Below are 16,623 nucleotides of genomic sequence, written 5' to 3'. Positions count from 1 at the left end.
GTATTTCTTATAATGAACATCACAGATATTTTCTTCCTTTTCTTTCATTGATGTTGTCTCTTACTTTGTTTTATACAGTAGTCCAGAAAGCAAACATGATCTCTTTGCAGTTTTTATAAGACTAGTGAGTTTTAAAGTAATTATTATTATTTTCTTTACTCTGGCATAATGCTTCCTTTTCCTTTCCCTTCCATTTCTACTAAATGCAGGTTAATTCAGGGTCATCTTTAAGTGGATAAGAGCAGTGAATTAAATTGTCTTCCCTACAGTATTAAACAGGAAAAGAAGTAGCTTTTTACTGGGAAATACCACTGTCAGTGGCAGACCCAGAATTTTCATGTAGCAGTTTCTTAGAAGCAGTCATCTGAGGGGGTCTTATATTGCAAGGAAACTTGTCTTAAGACTGCATTTATTTATCAACAGTTCATTATTACTTTGATAGGAAGGGTATGGAAGTCACTGGTAGAGATTTGGTAGGCTGGGAGATAAAGCTGCTAGAAACATCCCAAGAGTCATCTTTGTATTTCTTGAGGAATTATTACTAGGGCAAGGGATGTTGGAAATAGATGCTGGCTTTTTTTTTTTTTTTCCTTCTCAAATTTTGGTGTACAATTGGAAATAGGAAAGTGAATTGACTTGTGATAATAATAGAGATAGTAAAAGAAACGCATGATAGGCTTACTGGGGCAAAGTTACTTCAGTGTAGTAAAATTTACGAATTACTGGGGCCTGGGGTTGTAGCTCAGTGGTAGAGTGCTTACCTGGCATATGTGGGCACTGGGTTCAATTTTCAGCACCACCTAAAAATAAAATAAAGATATTGTGTCCACCTACAACTAAAAAAATAATAAGTGTTAAAAAAATTTACAAATTACTAAGAATTGACTAGTTGTGTGACGGATTGTAAAGAATTGGTGCAGTAGTTCCTGTACTCACAGGGATATGTTCCACAACCCACAGTAGATATCTGATACTGCAGATAGTACCAAACCACACATATACTGTTTTTCTGTCACATAAATATCTGTGATAAAGTTTATTTTATACGCTAGGCACAGTAAAAATGATAATAAAATAATAAAAAGTTAAGGGAATATGATCTCTAAAAATATTTTACCAATTGTACTTTCACCTTTCAGTGAAAGTAAGAAGCACTTAACAGCTTCTTTGGCATGTGTGAATTGTCAGCATCACAACACTTTTTTTTTTTTTCAGTTGTAGGATGGACACATGTAGTTATTTATTTTTTATGTGGTGCTGAGGATTGAACCCAATGCCTCACACATGTGAGGTGAACGTATTACCACTGAGCCACAACCCAGCCCAGCATCACTACTCTTGAGCTTTGGGGCCATAATTAAGTAGTTAAGTAAACACAAATGCTCAAATAATAGTGTGATATCAGAGACTGCTACTGAGTAACTAATGGACCAGGTATACATTGTTGATATGCTGGATAAATAGCACATTCACATCTCGGGCAGAATGAAGCAGGACTCAGAATGACACAAAGTTACTTATAAATTGTTTAATTTCAGAATTTTTCCATTTAATACTTTCAATCTTTGGGTATATGAAACTCTGAAAAGCAAAATTGAAAGATACCTTTCATGTTGCTGTTTTAGAACAACGATTATGGTCTGTCCTTGAATATAAAAGGTGGATTTGTACACTATTACTATTGGATTTTATGGATGTCAGTTATTCTCTTCCTCCCTCCCTCCCTCTGTGTGTCTGTCTTTCTCCACCCCCCTCAATTCTCTCTCCCTGTCCCAGGGTGTGTGTGTGTGTGTGTGTGTGTGTGTGTGTGAGAGAGAGAGAGATTGATTTAATTTTTCAAAAGTATGGTTGTATTCTTACAAGGTTACTGTTAGATAGTTGTGACAATCTCCAAGCACCTTTGTTTATATATGAGGAAATGTATGCAGAAATCATTAATGCCCCCACATCTTTTTTTTTTTTTTTTTGCTATGGCAGTGGTCGGGCACCAGGAATTGAGTTCAGGGGCGCTTGACAACTGAGCCACATCCCCAACCCTATTTTGTGTTTTATGTAGAGTCAGGGTCTCACTGAGTTGCTTAGTACCTCACTGTTGCTGAGGCTGGCTTTGAACTCTTGATCCTCCTGTCTCAGCCTCCTGTGCTGCTGGAATTATAGGCATGTGCCACTGTGCCTGGCCACATCTTCTTAATTTAACTTGGAACTCAACTTAGATTTATGGCATTTTCTTGCTGAGTTGTTATAGATTCTAAAATTCAAAGCTAAATTTCAGAATGGTGAGGTTTTTGGCTTCTTGGTGATCTTTTTTTTTTTTCTTTTTAATATTGTTTAGTTGTTAATGGTTCTTTATTTATTTATATGTAGTGCTAAGAATCAAACTGAGTGCCCCCCACATGCTAGGCAAGTGCTCTACCACTCTGCCACAACCCTAGCCCCTTTTTAGTGATCTTTACTGCAACTTTGATGATCACAATCTCTATAAATAGCATCATCACAGAAAGTAAGCAACAATAATCTATGTGTAGGCAAAAAGCAATTAAATAGTCTTGAACAGCTAGAACACATTAGGAATGAGTCAGAAACAGTCTTTATGTGACTTTGAGATGTTTTGAATTTTTTGGTCAACTGACAGCAAGGGAAGCTTGGATCTTGGAGGTTCTGTGTATAACTGGTTTTGGAACCATTGAAAGTGTAGGATTTGGAATTGTTTTTATGTCCTTAGAATTAATAATTTAGCTTCTAGTTGATCCATACATTTAGAGATTCGTTTAACTCACCTTAATACCATTTACACATATCCTAGTAGGGGAATGAATTCTTATGTCAGTGATTTCTTTTCCCCCTGAAGAAATTATCATAGCTGGATTTTAGGAAATCATCTGTGCTTTCCAAGATGATACAGCATTTTATATTTCAAATAAAAGATGTTCAGTTGTGCGTATATTCTTTCTCTGTGAAGTTCGTTCTTTGGAGATTGTTGATACTAGTTAAATAAACCAGTTTTGACTGTAGCTTTTCTTATTTAGGGAAATCAGCGGGTTCTGTAAAATCTGTGGTAACAGTAGCTGCTAAAGTTAAAGCTATCAAAACAGGTAAGACTAAAAGAGGTTTTATTACGTTTACTTTTAATTCTTCCCTAAAGCATACAAATACAATATCAGAAACAAATTTTAAATTCACAAATAATTTTTAGTATTTAATAACATCTTGAAGTAGATATTGCTATGACCTATATAGGACTTTTATTTGTTGATACTTTTATCTTGGATAGTAAACTGCCATTAAAGATACATTTTTGTGCAGTGATATAACTCATAGCTATATTTTATTTATTCACACATGCACACATCTGTATATATAGCTTTATAGATTGTATTGATTATATTTAACTATATATGTAGTTTTATAGATTGTATAGTTTGACAGATTTATAATCATATAATCAGGCTACTCTGTCATTCTCTCCTATAAATAATTTAGTCTTTGCTTTGTTCTTTTTTTTTTTTTTGAATTTTTGCTTCACATTACCTTTCCTAGCTTGTATAATTTTTTTGATGTTTGTTACTTTAAAAGTTTAGTTCTTTCCATGTTAGTAGAATGAATTTCTCTGTAAAGAAATAGTACATTTTCTCTCTAAGTACGTTATTTTAAATAAATGTAGCTTTTTGAAACTTAGCATGATCTTCTTAGTGGTGGTATCTTTTCTTAGACTAGTATCAAAGAACCTTTGCAAAAATTCTAAAACATGTTTTGCTTCTGTGATTATGTTTCTACTACATGAAGGTTAAATTTATTTAAGGCCATCAACAAAACATTGTATCTTGGGCTGGGGTTGTGGCTCAGCAGTATAGTGCTCACCTAGTACATGCAAAGCTCTGGGTTTGATCCCCAGCACCTCATAAAAATAAATAAATAAAATAAAGGTATTGTGTCCAACTACAACTAAAAAATATTTTTTTTTAAATTGTATCTCAACTTAAATTTACTTTTACTATTGGTAAACAGATATTGAAAATAAATGGAAATAATGAATATATGGAAAGAACTGCTTTACAATAAAGTTTAACAATTCATTTACTAATACATTAGTATGAAACATGCTAAAATGATTGAACAGACCTGTAGAATAACAGTTGGATTGTTTTAAAAGGAAAATCTACTGGAAAGAAGTCTTTAGAAGCCAGAAAGGCTGGGAATATCAAAAACAAAGATTTAAACAAACCTGTAACTGTACCAGGTAAGCTTGAAGTATTATCATTCTATATTTTATTTTTTTTAGATCCTTTTATTGTGTATTCAGGATGTATTTTGAAATTTTCCTTAAAAATCCTCAAAGGGATTATTTTGTTTTCAGAGAGAAATGTGTTAGGTTGAGTTTGATTTGAACCAGGACAGTGAAAGAGACTTGAAATCACAAAATATTAAGTTATTGTTTACATTTACTAGTTTCATTAGATAAGTGTTTTTGTAGACTACTAAAACAGACTATTTCATGCAGCAAATTCTGAAGTAAATACCAGTACAGAAGCTAAAGCTGCTGAAAGTGCCAAAGAAACTATTTCAGGTAGGCCAATAGAATTTTATTTTGTTCCCCTATGGTTAAGGATAGAGGAAAATTTTAAAATTTTAAGAAAAGCAGTACCAAGTTTTGTATCGTTTGTGTGTGTGCGCGCGCGCACCGCTATGTATTTTTAAATACCACTGTTGTACACAAGATTATTCCGAAATTTTGCTCTTAAAAGGAAAAAAATAATTATCTAAAAGCCAGTGTCTCTTTTGTAGTTATTACCTACTAATTTTCTAGTCTTTTGTCAATTGTAAATATGTGCATATAGCTTCTGTTCAATCCATTGTAAAGTGAGATTTTAATAAATATATCTACATGAATTTTAAAAAAATAATTGTTATTATTTTGGTATTAAGAAGCTGCTTTGGAAGTCACAGAAAATGAAGCAATTAACAAGGTCAGTTTTTATGTTTTATTTCTTTAAAGCTCAAATTTTGGCAAAACAGTTGTTTTGTTTTTTTGTAGATCCACGTAAAAAAAATTTACAGTATTTGTGTTGTGGAAAATTCAGTCATTTGTGACTCCTTATATATGGTTTCAGTTCAAAAACCTTGAGTTACAGAGTAGATCTTAGGGATAGATTACCAAAAAAATGTGTACATATTTGAAAAGATCACTTTTCCCTGAGAATAGCTAAAATGGGGTTTGGGGTAAATAACAGTTCATCAAATTAGAACTCATAGAATTTCATGGTATCTTTTTTCTTCCTAGGAGATATGCTAATATTATATTTTTTAGAACACACGAGGTTGTTTGATGTAGTGGGGACTTTTGGAGGGGCAGGTGGAGTTTCCAGTTTATTTGAAGATCATAAAGTTCACTTTGATTATTTTCTTGTAATTATATTTATCATTAAGAATATTAAAGTATCATTAATCCCTATTTTATTTGTTTAGATTTTAAGGGCACTCAGGTGCTAATAAGCACAAGTTTATTTTGCTGTAACAAATCCATTAATTCATTCTTTAAGAAGTCACTAAGTAGACTTTATTTTAGGAATCCCTTAAAGGACTTTAAAAGGAACAATTTTTTTGGTATGGGGTGTTGAACTCAGCCAGGGGTGCATAACCACTAAGCCACACCCCCAGCCCTTTTTATATTTTAGTTAGAGTGTTGCTAAGTTGCTCAGGGATTTGATAAGTTGCTGAGGCTGATATTTGAACTCAAGATCCTCTTGCCTCAGTCTCCTGAGGCACTGGAATTACACATATGATGTGCCAGTAAATCATTCTCAGAGGGTTTATGAAAATTATAAGTTTCTACCTTTTTTTTAAACAAAAGTGAAAAATTGCCAAGCTTACTATATAGCTTATCCTTAGAAATTTTCCCAATATTCACAAAAAGAAAAATAGTATTGATGAAACAGTTATCTTAGAAAATAAAATGGATCAAGATAGGTAACAGTAGAAAAGAAAGTACTTCCTCAAAGTGTGGATTAGGTTGTTGGGTAAGGATCTTAATGAATTGGGTAAGCTTTTTTTATGTTCCCTAAAAATAATTATCTTACTTGGGAAGATAAAAAGATACACACTAATTTGGAGATTGAAGATGTTGTGTCACAAGGTATAGGAAATGGCAATAGTACATGAAAAAAAAAGAAGTTGTAAGTAAGCTTATGTTTTAAAACACCGAATGGCAGGGGGAAAACAACCCACAGATCAGGACTAAGTGACAGGTTGTTTGACTATAGTTACTCTGTATATTTGAAGAATGTAAATTTGCAAATGTAAGGGGAAAGGTTGTTTTGTATTTGAAGTTTATTCCAGCCTCCTGAATTGGTCAGACTTTTCTCAGTAGTAAACACAATTTAAGTACTAACATAATGATGTGAAGTATAAATTTAAATATAAAAAAAGTTTAAAATTTTTAATACTAATTTCTTAATTTCTTTTGAAGGAATCAGAAGAAATGTGTGTGGTACTTATTTCTAATTTGCCTAATAAAGGCTATTCTATAGAAGAAATTAATAACTTGACAAAACCATTTGGTGGTTTAAAGGATATTTTGATTTTATCATCTCATAAAAAGGTAAGAGTTGTTAATATTAGTGATAGTTTGCACACTAATTTTGAGAAACATTAAATTCATGAAACTATTTAAAAGCAACATTGCAAAGTAATGCTTACATTAAGCTAAGAGAGTTTTAAAATGTAAAACAGATTTATTTTTAATACTGTCCTATTAAGGCATAGTTTTAATGATAAGAGGGAATGGCTAACTAATATGTCAGAGATTTACTCGAGATTGTATTTTACTAGAAAATGTTTAATATCTTTAATGTTTAATAAAAAGCTGTTTAATAAAATTTTATAGATGACTCTTCTACTAGTATGTCTTAGTCTATTCTTTCATCAGTGATAACTCAAATGAGCAGTCACCGTTTTCAGACATAAACTAATAATGTTAACTCTACTTAGAATAAATAAGTTTGCTGGGCACCGTGGCACATGCCTGTAAATCCCAGCCACTTGGAAGACTGAGGCAGGAATACTGCAAGTTCAAAGCTTCCTCAGCAATTTAGCGAGAACCTGCCTCCAAATTTTAATAAAGGCCTGGGGATGTTGCTCAGTGGTTAAGACCCCTGGTTGAGTACCCCCCAAAAAGTTTATCTGTATGCTACAAACTTTCAGTATTTATTGTTTTTGTAATTTTAAAACAGCACAGTAAGATTTTTTGGTTAATAATAAACAACTGGTGGAAGGTATTCTATAGGAGGTAAGATTTCAGGAAAAGTATGAACATTGGAAATCATGCCATTAGTTTGGTAAACAGCAGTGTTCTTATCATAGAAAGGTGTGTTGGAGATCATGAAAGGTCTTTGAGGCCAATGTTCTTAAGAAAATGAGAGAAGAGTGAATACAAGTAAGTTATGTAGTTTCAAAATATGTCAAAAATAGGTTATTTGAGTGTTTCACAATTCTATAAATGCATTAAAAACTATGCATTGTACACTTTTAAATGGGTGAATTTTATGTTGTGACAGTTACATTTTATTAAAAGAAAAGTAGGTTATTTGTAAGTTTAAAGATGATGACAATAAAAGGAAATGCATTTTTTTAATATTAAGGTTTTATATGTGACAGTATATTGAAATAGGAGAAATTTGCATTTTTAGAAATAGTTAAAATTTTTTAATAACTTAATTTTTTAATTAATTTGTTTTTATGTGGTGCTGAGGATCGAGCCCAGTGCCTCACACGTTTTAGGCAAGCGCTCTACCACTGAGCCACAACCCCAGCCCAGAAACAATTAAAATTGATTACTGATAACTTTACATAATTCATTAAAGTATAAATTCATGTATATTATATATTGTATATAAGTGTAAAATCTAAACACAAAAATACCTAGGTTATTAACTACCCAGTTTTGATTAAAGTAAAAGTATTAAATACTTGGAGATTTAGTACTTTTAGCTATTACATAAAAAAATATCAGATTCAGTACAGTAGTCCATCCTGCCTCCACACTACTGCTTATATAGGAGAATTACATTTGATGACTATAGGGATGCCTGAAACTGCAGATAGGAGTGAACTTTGTATATACTATATTTTTTCCAATACATACATATACAGATATAATGCCTTTTCCATCTTAACTAAGTACTTAACATGCACAGTGGCCATAATTTTTGCTGATTTGATTTTCAGATGCAACAGCAAAACTAGCACAGATTTCTTTTTCCTTCTTCACAATTTCACAGATAAAAGATTTGTCTTTATCATAGATCTTAGCAATCTCAGCATGTATTTTTTTTTCTTTATTATGTATAAACTTTTTACCTTTTTACTTGAAGCACTTTACAGCTCCTCTTTGGCACAAATTGTTAACATCATACTCTTATGCTTTGAGGCCGTTATTTAGTAAAATTAATGTTACTTAAACAAGAGCTACACTTAACAGTAACAGAGTTGGCTATTAAGATGACTAATGGGCAAGTAGTATGTGTATACAGCATGGATATGCTAGACAAAGGGATCTTTCAGGTCCCGAGCAAGAAGTGGGATGACTGGAGATTTCATCACACCACCCATAATGGCATTCAGTTTTAAAATTTATATATCTTTTTTTAGTTAATGATGATATTAAAATTAACATAAAGGAAAATGTATACTTGAAATTAAAGAAACATTTGTATAAAGTGAGAAACAGAAGCTTCACATCCGCAATATGCTATTTAGCATATTAAAAGTATAATGAATAAATGGGCAAATGACAGAAATAATTTGTGAAATATTTATAGCTGTATACAAATACATAGAAGATTTTTACCACAGTATATATTAGCAAATGTATAGAAGAATCAATTTCAACTTACCTCGGCTTGAAAATTAAGACAAAAATACATAGAGCTAAAATTTTATACCTCTGAAGAAAACAAAAAATAACTTGACAGTCGTTATACATGTATTTACTCAAAATGTAATATCTGCATGTTAGATACTATTGTACTAAGAATGCAGTGAATAATTTATTACCTTAATGTCAGTTACTAGAATGTTTTTTGTTTATATTTGTAGTATTGCCTTACAAGTTAAGTCATTTATTATTTCTTAGTAGTTTAGTTAACTGTGTGCATCACGATTTTGAGGTCTGCATTTTTTATCTTAAAAATATTTATTGTTTCAGTCATTTGACTAAAGTATTTTCTTTTCAAGAAAAAATAAGACTTTTTTTTTTTTTACTTGTAATTTTTATTTTAAAAGGCATATATAGAAATAAGTAGAAAATCTGCAGATTCTATGGTAAAGTTTTATACCTGCTTCCCAATATCCATGGATGGAAATCAACTCTCCATAAGTATGGCTCCTGAAAACGTGAATATAAAAGATGAGGTAAATCATAGATTTACACCATCATTTTTATTAGATATTAATAAATTTTTTATCAGATTTTTATAGTCTGTTATGTTATTCTGTTTTCTTCTTTGGTGCATGTCTTTTTCTCAGGCGCTAAGAAAACTTTTTGTCCTCCCAGTAATCACTTAATCCACTATTGAGGGAATCCTATACATAGTTTGTTGGGTTAGAAAAAAAATTAAAATTATCTGAAACAGGCATCTCCTCACTGCTCATATCTTACAGGAATTTTGGAAGCTTTCCTAATTCTTTTTCTCTGATTTCTTTTTTTTTTTTTTTTTTTTTCCTGATTCCTGACATGTGAGCCTTCATGAAGTTTTCTCTCTTTAACTACAAAATTTGTTTCCCTTTCTTCTTTCTATCTACAGTTACTTCTCTTAAAAACTTCTATTGGACCAGCAAAGTTATATTCCTTTGTACTTTATGCCTTCAGCTATGTCTCATCAAGTCCGTTCTTCACAAAACCACAAAAATGACAAAGTTCTTATCTATTCAAATTCAGTAAAAACCCTTCAATGTTTCTATGTGACCTATAGTGACATATTACTATGTCTAGAGGAAGGTGGAAATGCAAAACACTTGGAAATTATAGAGAGTGTTTTATATATGTCAAGAAAAAAAGAGAACCATAGTCTCATAAGATAAAGTTCTTTTCCCGCACATAAAACTTTTCATTAGTTATTCTAGTATTCTATTCTCTTGTCACTTTGGCCTTTTTATATTTCAGTAGCAGTAGTTCACTGTACATTTCTACACTATGCAGCTTTGTATATGCCTGTATCTGTTATTCCTCATCTTCTTCTTTGCTTTGTTAGCTTTCCTTTTTTCTTTCTTTTTTTTTCTTAAATTTTTTAGTTGTAGATGGACACAATACCTTTATTTTATTTATTTTTTTAAGGTGGTGCTGGGGATAAAACTCAGTACCTCCATGTGCAAGGCAAGTGCTCTACCACTGAGCTAGCACTCCAGCTTCTGTTAGCTTCTTTTAATATTAAATTCTCTTCCTTTTGTTCATATTAAGTCATAATTAGTTCCTTATATGTGAATTTGAATGTCTTCCCTAAATGGCGCTTACTGATCTTTAATTAATTTAGAGAAATAAGGAAAATGAAGTTGTATGGGGTGAGACTTCAATAACTTTTTCAAAAGGAGGGAAATATTTTTGGAAGGAATCAAAGTTTTGTTGCTCATTTGATGAAATAATGGATAATACAAATTTGTGTAGAATTTTATATTATAAATCTTGACTAACTACATGAATGAGAAAGAGCTTATTTCTTCAGCCTTTATCTTTTTGACTTTTTAGGAAGCCCTGTTTACAACCTTGATTAAAGAAGATGACCCAGAGGTGAGTTTTGCATTTACATACCCATGTTGACGTGTTTGTTAGAAACATTGTTTTATTGGTTCATCTTTTAGGAATTAAAGAAAATCTTAGTAGCAATATTAAGATACCAGTACTGAAGGGATAAGATATGTCATGTGAATCTTACTTTCTTTATCTACAGTCATTTTCTTACTCTTGAGAAGACATCATATGGCCATTGTAACTTTAAATTACTACTAATCTGTATTTCACAGTTTGAAGCTACAGCTTTGAATTTTTCTATGCCATCTCTTAAAAAATACAGGCAAATACAGATAAAATTTATAGCCAGTTTGTGCATCTTGATAATTTACCAGAAGATGGACTTCAGTGTGCACTTTGTGTTGGACTTCAGTTTGGAAAAGTGAATCACCACATATTCATGAATAATAAAAACAAGGTAACAAGTTCCTCCCTAATTTAGCTATTATGAATATATGACTGGACCCTTATTCTTGTGGTCTGCAACTTTTGTGGTTGCGGGGGGCTGGAGTGGGCAGTATACCAGGGATTTTTAACCCACGGACACTTCAGCGCTGAGCTATATCCCCAGCTCTTTTTGTTTTTTATTTTTGAGACAAAGTCTTATAAATTGCTTATGGCTTGGCTGTTGCTGAGGCTGACATCAAACTTTCGATCCTCCTGCCTTGGCCTGCTGAGTTGCTGGGATTACAGATGTGCACCACCATGCCTGGCTGTGATCTGCAACTTTTAATTCAACTTCTGAATTGAAGCATTTATAAACACCATTCAGTTGCTTAGTAGGATAACAGACCAGGATATTTTCTCCTCAACTGTGACAAGGAAAAGAAAATAATCTCTCTGTCTCCCTTTCTCTTTTTTCAGAACTTTTAGTTTTTAAGGAGAAACAAGATTCACGCAGGGGAAGGGATAAAATAGTCCAAAAAGTATTATCTAACTGGGAAGTTTAGATTGAGTTTATTTGAATCTGACTTCGACTAACTTTATGGCCTTGGCAGTTTGTTTTACACTTATTTGTAAAATGAAATGCACATTACCAGATATCTTTTTAAAGTTCCTTTCAGCTATAAAACATACATTTAGGTCTGTTCATTTATGAGAATTATAAATACTCATTTCATGATTTGGCTTCTTTTTTTTTCTTTTTGTTTTGGTACTCAAGATTGAACCCAGGGGCACTTTGCACTATCACTGAGCACATCCCCAGCCTTTTTTTATTTTTATTTTATTTTGAAACAGGGTCTTGCTAGGTTGTTGAGGGCCTCACTGAATTGCTGAGGCTGGCCTCAAACTTGCAATTCTCCTGCCTCAGCCTCCCAAGTCTCTGGGATTATAGGTGTGCATCACTATGCTTCTTCTCTTAAAATTAAGAACCAAAAATTGTTCATCTATTTGCATTTTTCATACCCTCTATATTCAATATATATTTTAGTTTATGACCATTAAAATTAGGTTTTGATCAGCAGTATTTTATCTAGAAAGGATTTCACTTTAAAGTGGATGATTTTTGCTTCATATAAAGTACATATTTGATCAATGATTTTTTTTTTTTTTTTTTTTTTTTTTTTTTTTTTGGTATGTTCCTAACTGAAAATAGAGCATGTTTGGGATTAAATGTTTAGGATTACAGATGTGCATATAGGAATGGTGTGACATAGGCTGGAAGGTAGGGCACAGATGGCATGTACAAATTCTAAAGTTTTACTTTAGGCAGACTCTTTGTACCAGGGATTGAACTCAGGGGCACTTGACTACTGAGCCACATCTCCAGCCCTATTTTGTATTTTATTTAGAGACAGGGTCTCACCCAGTTGCATAGTGCCTCAGCCTCCTGAGCCATTAGGATTATAGGCATGCACCACCATCCTTTTATATATATATATATATATATATTTGTAGACATCCTTAATACACAGTCTTTAAAAATTCATATCATTTTCAGTTTTGCTTTGCCTTTTGCAACATTCTAAGGATCGTTTTCGTTCCTTTACTTGGAGATAGGATTAACAATACCTTTGGAATCACACACCTAGAGCCTGAAAGAAAAAAGACAATCAAATTATTCAAGAATTTTAAAAAAGATGTTATGGTGGTAAAATATACAAATTCTGTCATTTGCAAAAAACATAAATTTACCATTGCAGCAGTGTTTAAATTCACTGATTAATTTCGGTTATTAAGTATCATTATTAAGTATTAAGCACATTCACATTTTATTGACAGTATTATCGTTATCCATTTCCAGAAGTTTTCCCATAATCTCAAATAGAAGCTCCGTTAAACAATAACCTGCCATTCCTCTTCCTCCCAGCCTGTCAATCAACATTGTATTTTCTTCTTTTTTTTTTTTCCTCCTTGATTTTTTTTGGGATGGTGTGGTAGAATGGAACATAGGGCCTATTGCATGCTAGGCATGACATGACAAGAACCATTTTAAAGGAGGAAAAGTTTATTTTGGGGTTCACAGTTTCAGAGGTCTCAGTCCACAGATAGCTGGCTCCATTCCTCAGGGCTCAAGGTGAGTCAGAACATCATGGTGGAAGGACATGCTGGAAAGCAAATTCAAGACATCACACCAGAAAGCAGAGAGAGCACTGCTTAACAAGGACAAGATATAAACCCCAAGATACACCAGTGACCCACCTCCTTGAGCCCCAGCCTATCTGCCTACAGTGACCATCCAGTTAATCACAGTCAGTGGTTGAACACACTAATTAGGTTAAGGCTCTCTTAACACTTTACCTCTAAATCCTTTTGCATTGATTCACAGATGAGCTTTTAAGGAACACCTCATATCTAAACCATAACATATGTCTTCCAGGTTCATACATGTTGTATCATGTGTCAGAAGTTCCACTTTAAGGTTGAACAATATTTTATTGTATGCATATATCACATTTTAAAGTCTACTCATCCACTGGTCGACAGTTTTGTTGCTTCTATCTTTTGGCTATTGTAAATAATGCTATGTACAAATAAATGTTTGAGTCCCTTTTTTCAGTTCGTTTGGGTGTATAGAAAGAAATGGCTAGATTATACTTAAATAAATGTAATTCTACTTTTAATTTTTTAGGAACTACTCATCCTTTTTTTTTTTAAATCTTCTCCAAAGGCGATTCTTCAGTTAGAAAGTCCTGAATCTGCTCAATCAATGTACAACTTTCTGAAACAAAATCCACAAAACATAGGTGACCATGTATTGACTTGCACGTTATCTCCGAAGATGGATTTATCTGAGGTAACATTTTTTGTGTGTGTCAGTTTTTGTTCCTTTCGAAAATGAAAAAAAAAAGCACTTACCCAAAACTTAGAAGATATACTCTGAATGTAGTTTGAATAATTATTCTTTAAATTTTTTAAAAAATTTGTTCCTTTTAATCAAACTAGTTTTGACCCTAAATATTTTTTCTTTTAAAATTTGTTTTGCAATCACTTGTAATTGTCATGGTTTATGGAACAGTGTAAATTTGTCTTCATGAGAATAAAGTGAGGTAATTTTGAAAAATATAATATCATTTTTTGACATGTGGGTGGAGTAACTCCATATACGTATCATCATTATCTCTAGGATAATGATGATAATGATAGGCTGCTTTGGTTTTCCTTCTGGGAGAAAGAAGTGTGTATATTTGTTTTAAATTAAATTTTATTGGAAATTCTGTTCTTAGCTGGGTATCACAGTATACGCCTTTAATCCCAGCTACTTGGGAGGATGAGGCAGGAGGATCACAATTTCAAGTCAATATCAGCAACTTAGTGAAACCCTGTCTCAAAAAATAAAATGAGCTGGGGATGTGGTAAAGTGAACTGGGTTCAGTTCCCAGTATTGAGGGGTAAAAAAAAGATCAGTGTATTCTTCACTTGAGAAAAGTTCTCATTGTTTATTTTTTCTCTTCAATTTTTATTGTATTTTTCTAGGGATTTTTTTTAGTTTTTTTTTTTTTTTAAGCTCCTACAGTTGTCTGAAATATCTTTCTTAAACCAGTTTATGTGCTTATCACATTCAGTCCTATGCATTTGTTTTTCTCTTTTACTTATGAATTGGGAAAGAAGTTACCTCATACAAGTATCTGTTAGATTTCCTCTGCTATCACATAAGGTTTTGTTCCCACTAACAGGCTACTCCACAGATTGAGAAGACTGCTTATAAATACTATCTTTGGATGGGGTTTATTGACTGTCAGTAATATCTGCTATGCTAGTAGGACATAGACTAGACTTCTGTCACAAACTCTATTATAGAGGTTCTCTAAGCAGATTATTCATTTTATGTAAAGTACTATTCTTTTTTTCTGACAGACTTTCTAGAAAGTTTCAAATGAGATAACACATCATTCCTAAAGAAAAGTCCTCCTTTTTCTGTGTATAAGCTCTAAAGGGCAGATATTTTTTATTTTTGCAAGTTGTTCACAGATATGTCCCCAAGTACCTAAGATAGTGTTTGGTACATAGGCACTGATCTTTTAATTTCTACTTTTTTTTTTCTGGGGGTGGGGGGCGGTGGGTCTCAGAATGTTATTTTGTTGGAAGTTCAGAAAAATATTTAAAAGGTTTATTGTTCCAGCATTTCTAAATGTTTTGAGTAGGAAACTTTTTAAGTCTTCCTTATAAATAGAAATCTTTTAAAATAATTCTACAAGGAAGATGGTTATATTTCAGGTTTATTGGCTTTCTTATAAGCCACAGATAGTTTCTCATTCATGTCAACATTAAGGAAAATTTAATTGCTATATGTGAATTATTCTGTATAACACAATGTAATGGTCTTTATTAAGAAAAATATTTCTAGAACCTGATTGTCAGGTGAACACTGAAAACTATCTATTCATTATTTTTAACGCATTATGTTCCATCCTGTGTATAGGATACCTTTAAAACTTAAACTGAGCCGTTTTACAGGTGTTCCAAAAAGTTTATGGATATTTGGGTAATCTTTATATAGGACAATAGGACAAAATGGGTTTAAGGTTTAAACTTTAAAATTTTTTTAACTGAATATTTAAAATCCAATAGCATAACCTCTAATAAAATATGGATTGTGTTTCAGGCTCAAACTGAGAAAGACCCAGAACCAGAAAAAGAAAGGTATGTTGCTTTAAGTTTGCTAACATTTTGTACAGTATTTAGATACTGAATTTTATTTCCATATTTATAGTAAATAGTCTCACTGTAGAAAAAAATCCTATCTTACTCATTCCTTTTGTGTATATATGAAGTCATTGTGGTTTTCTTTTGGGATTCTGTTGACCGAGGGGTTTTGTTTGTTTTTGTTTTTGTTTTTTTATCTCATTCAGGTTTTACTGATTATTTAGTTAAACTATGAATTGAAATATAAATATTACTGTTTAGATTAAATATATAAATATTACTTCTTTATAAAATGCTTTGTAGGAACTTTAACAATTTAACTTCATGATCAATATTCTTTTTGTTAGAGTTTTCTATTTTATAGTGAACACAATAGTGAAAAATTAATTTCCAAAATACAAAACGTCATTAGTTTAATAAAAATATAATTTTTAATAAAAAGATAATTTTCAGTGTATATTTTGGTACATTTTTAGAAACTGAAGTGGGGAAAGGAAAATTTGTCAAAAAACAAAAAAAGTTAATATAAACTGCTTTGTAGTTTCAGAGGATGAAAGCTCATTTTTTAGAGTCCCTAAAAATTAGTGATTCACAAACTTGATTTGACCACAGTACACTTATCCTTACTAACGTTTTCATTAAAATGGATATCGTTTTCATTAAAATGGATATAATCTTTGTCACTTCCTTATCCCACCAGTTAATAACCTGCCATTCACTGCTTTTATTTGCACAGCACTGATTTAGAACATTTCTTT

At 32.0% G+C, this 16,623-nt stretch overlaps 1 protein-coding gene across 14 annotated transcripts in view; it reads left to right on the top strand.

The window, feature by feature from the left end:
- ZNF638 (zinc finger protein 638) overlaps positions 1-16,623 on the top strand; it is a 124,875-nt gene that overhangs the window by 95,597 nt on the left and 12,655 nt on the right. For all 14 annotated transcript variants that reach the window (XM_081264310.1, XM_081264304.1, XM_081264311.1 and 11 more), the window contains 10 exons: positions 3,027-3,092; positions 4,151-4,237; positions 4,499-4,564; positions 4,924-4,964; positions 6,464-6,595; positions 9,277-9,405; positions 10,736-10,777; positions 11,061-11,195; positions 13,890-14,015; positions 15,825-15,862. In XM_081264310.1, the coding sequence (XP_081120436.1) occupies positions 3,027-3,092; positions 4,151-4,237; positions 4,499-4,564; positions 4,924-4,964; positions 6,464-6,595; positions 9,277-9,405; positions 10,736-10,777; positions 11,061-11,195; positions 13,890-14,015; positions 15,825-15,862 (862 nt within the window). The remainder of the gene's footprint in view (positions 1-3,026; positions 3,093-4,150; positions 4,238-4,498; positions 4,565-4,923; positions 4,965-6,463; positions 6,596-9,276; positions 9,406-10,735; positions 10,778-11,060; positions 11,196-13,889; positions 14,016-15,824; positions 15,863-16,623) is intronic.

Source organism: Spermophilus citellus (genome assembly GCF_964194105.1).
Source record: "Spermophilus citellus genome assembly, chromosome: 13".
NCBI classification, from domain to species: domain Eukaryota; kingdom Metazoa; phylum Chordata; class Mammalia; order Rodentia; family Sciuridae; genus Spermophilus; species Spermophilus citellus.
The sequence above is the reverse complement of the archived record's forward strand: the minus strand, read 5'-3'. Positions and strand labels throughout refer to the sequence as shown.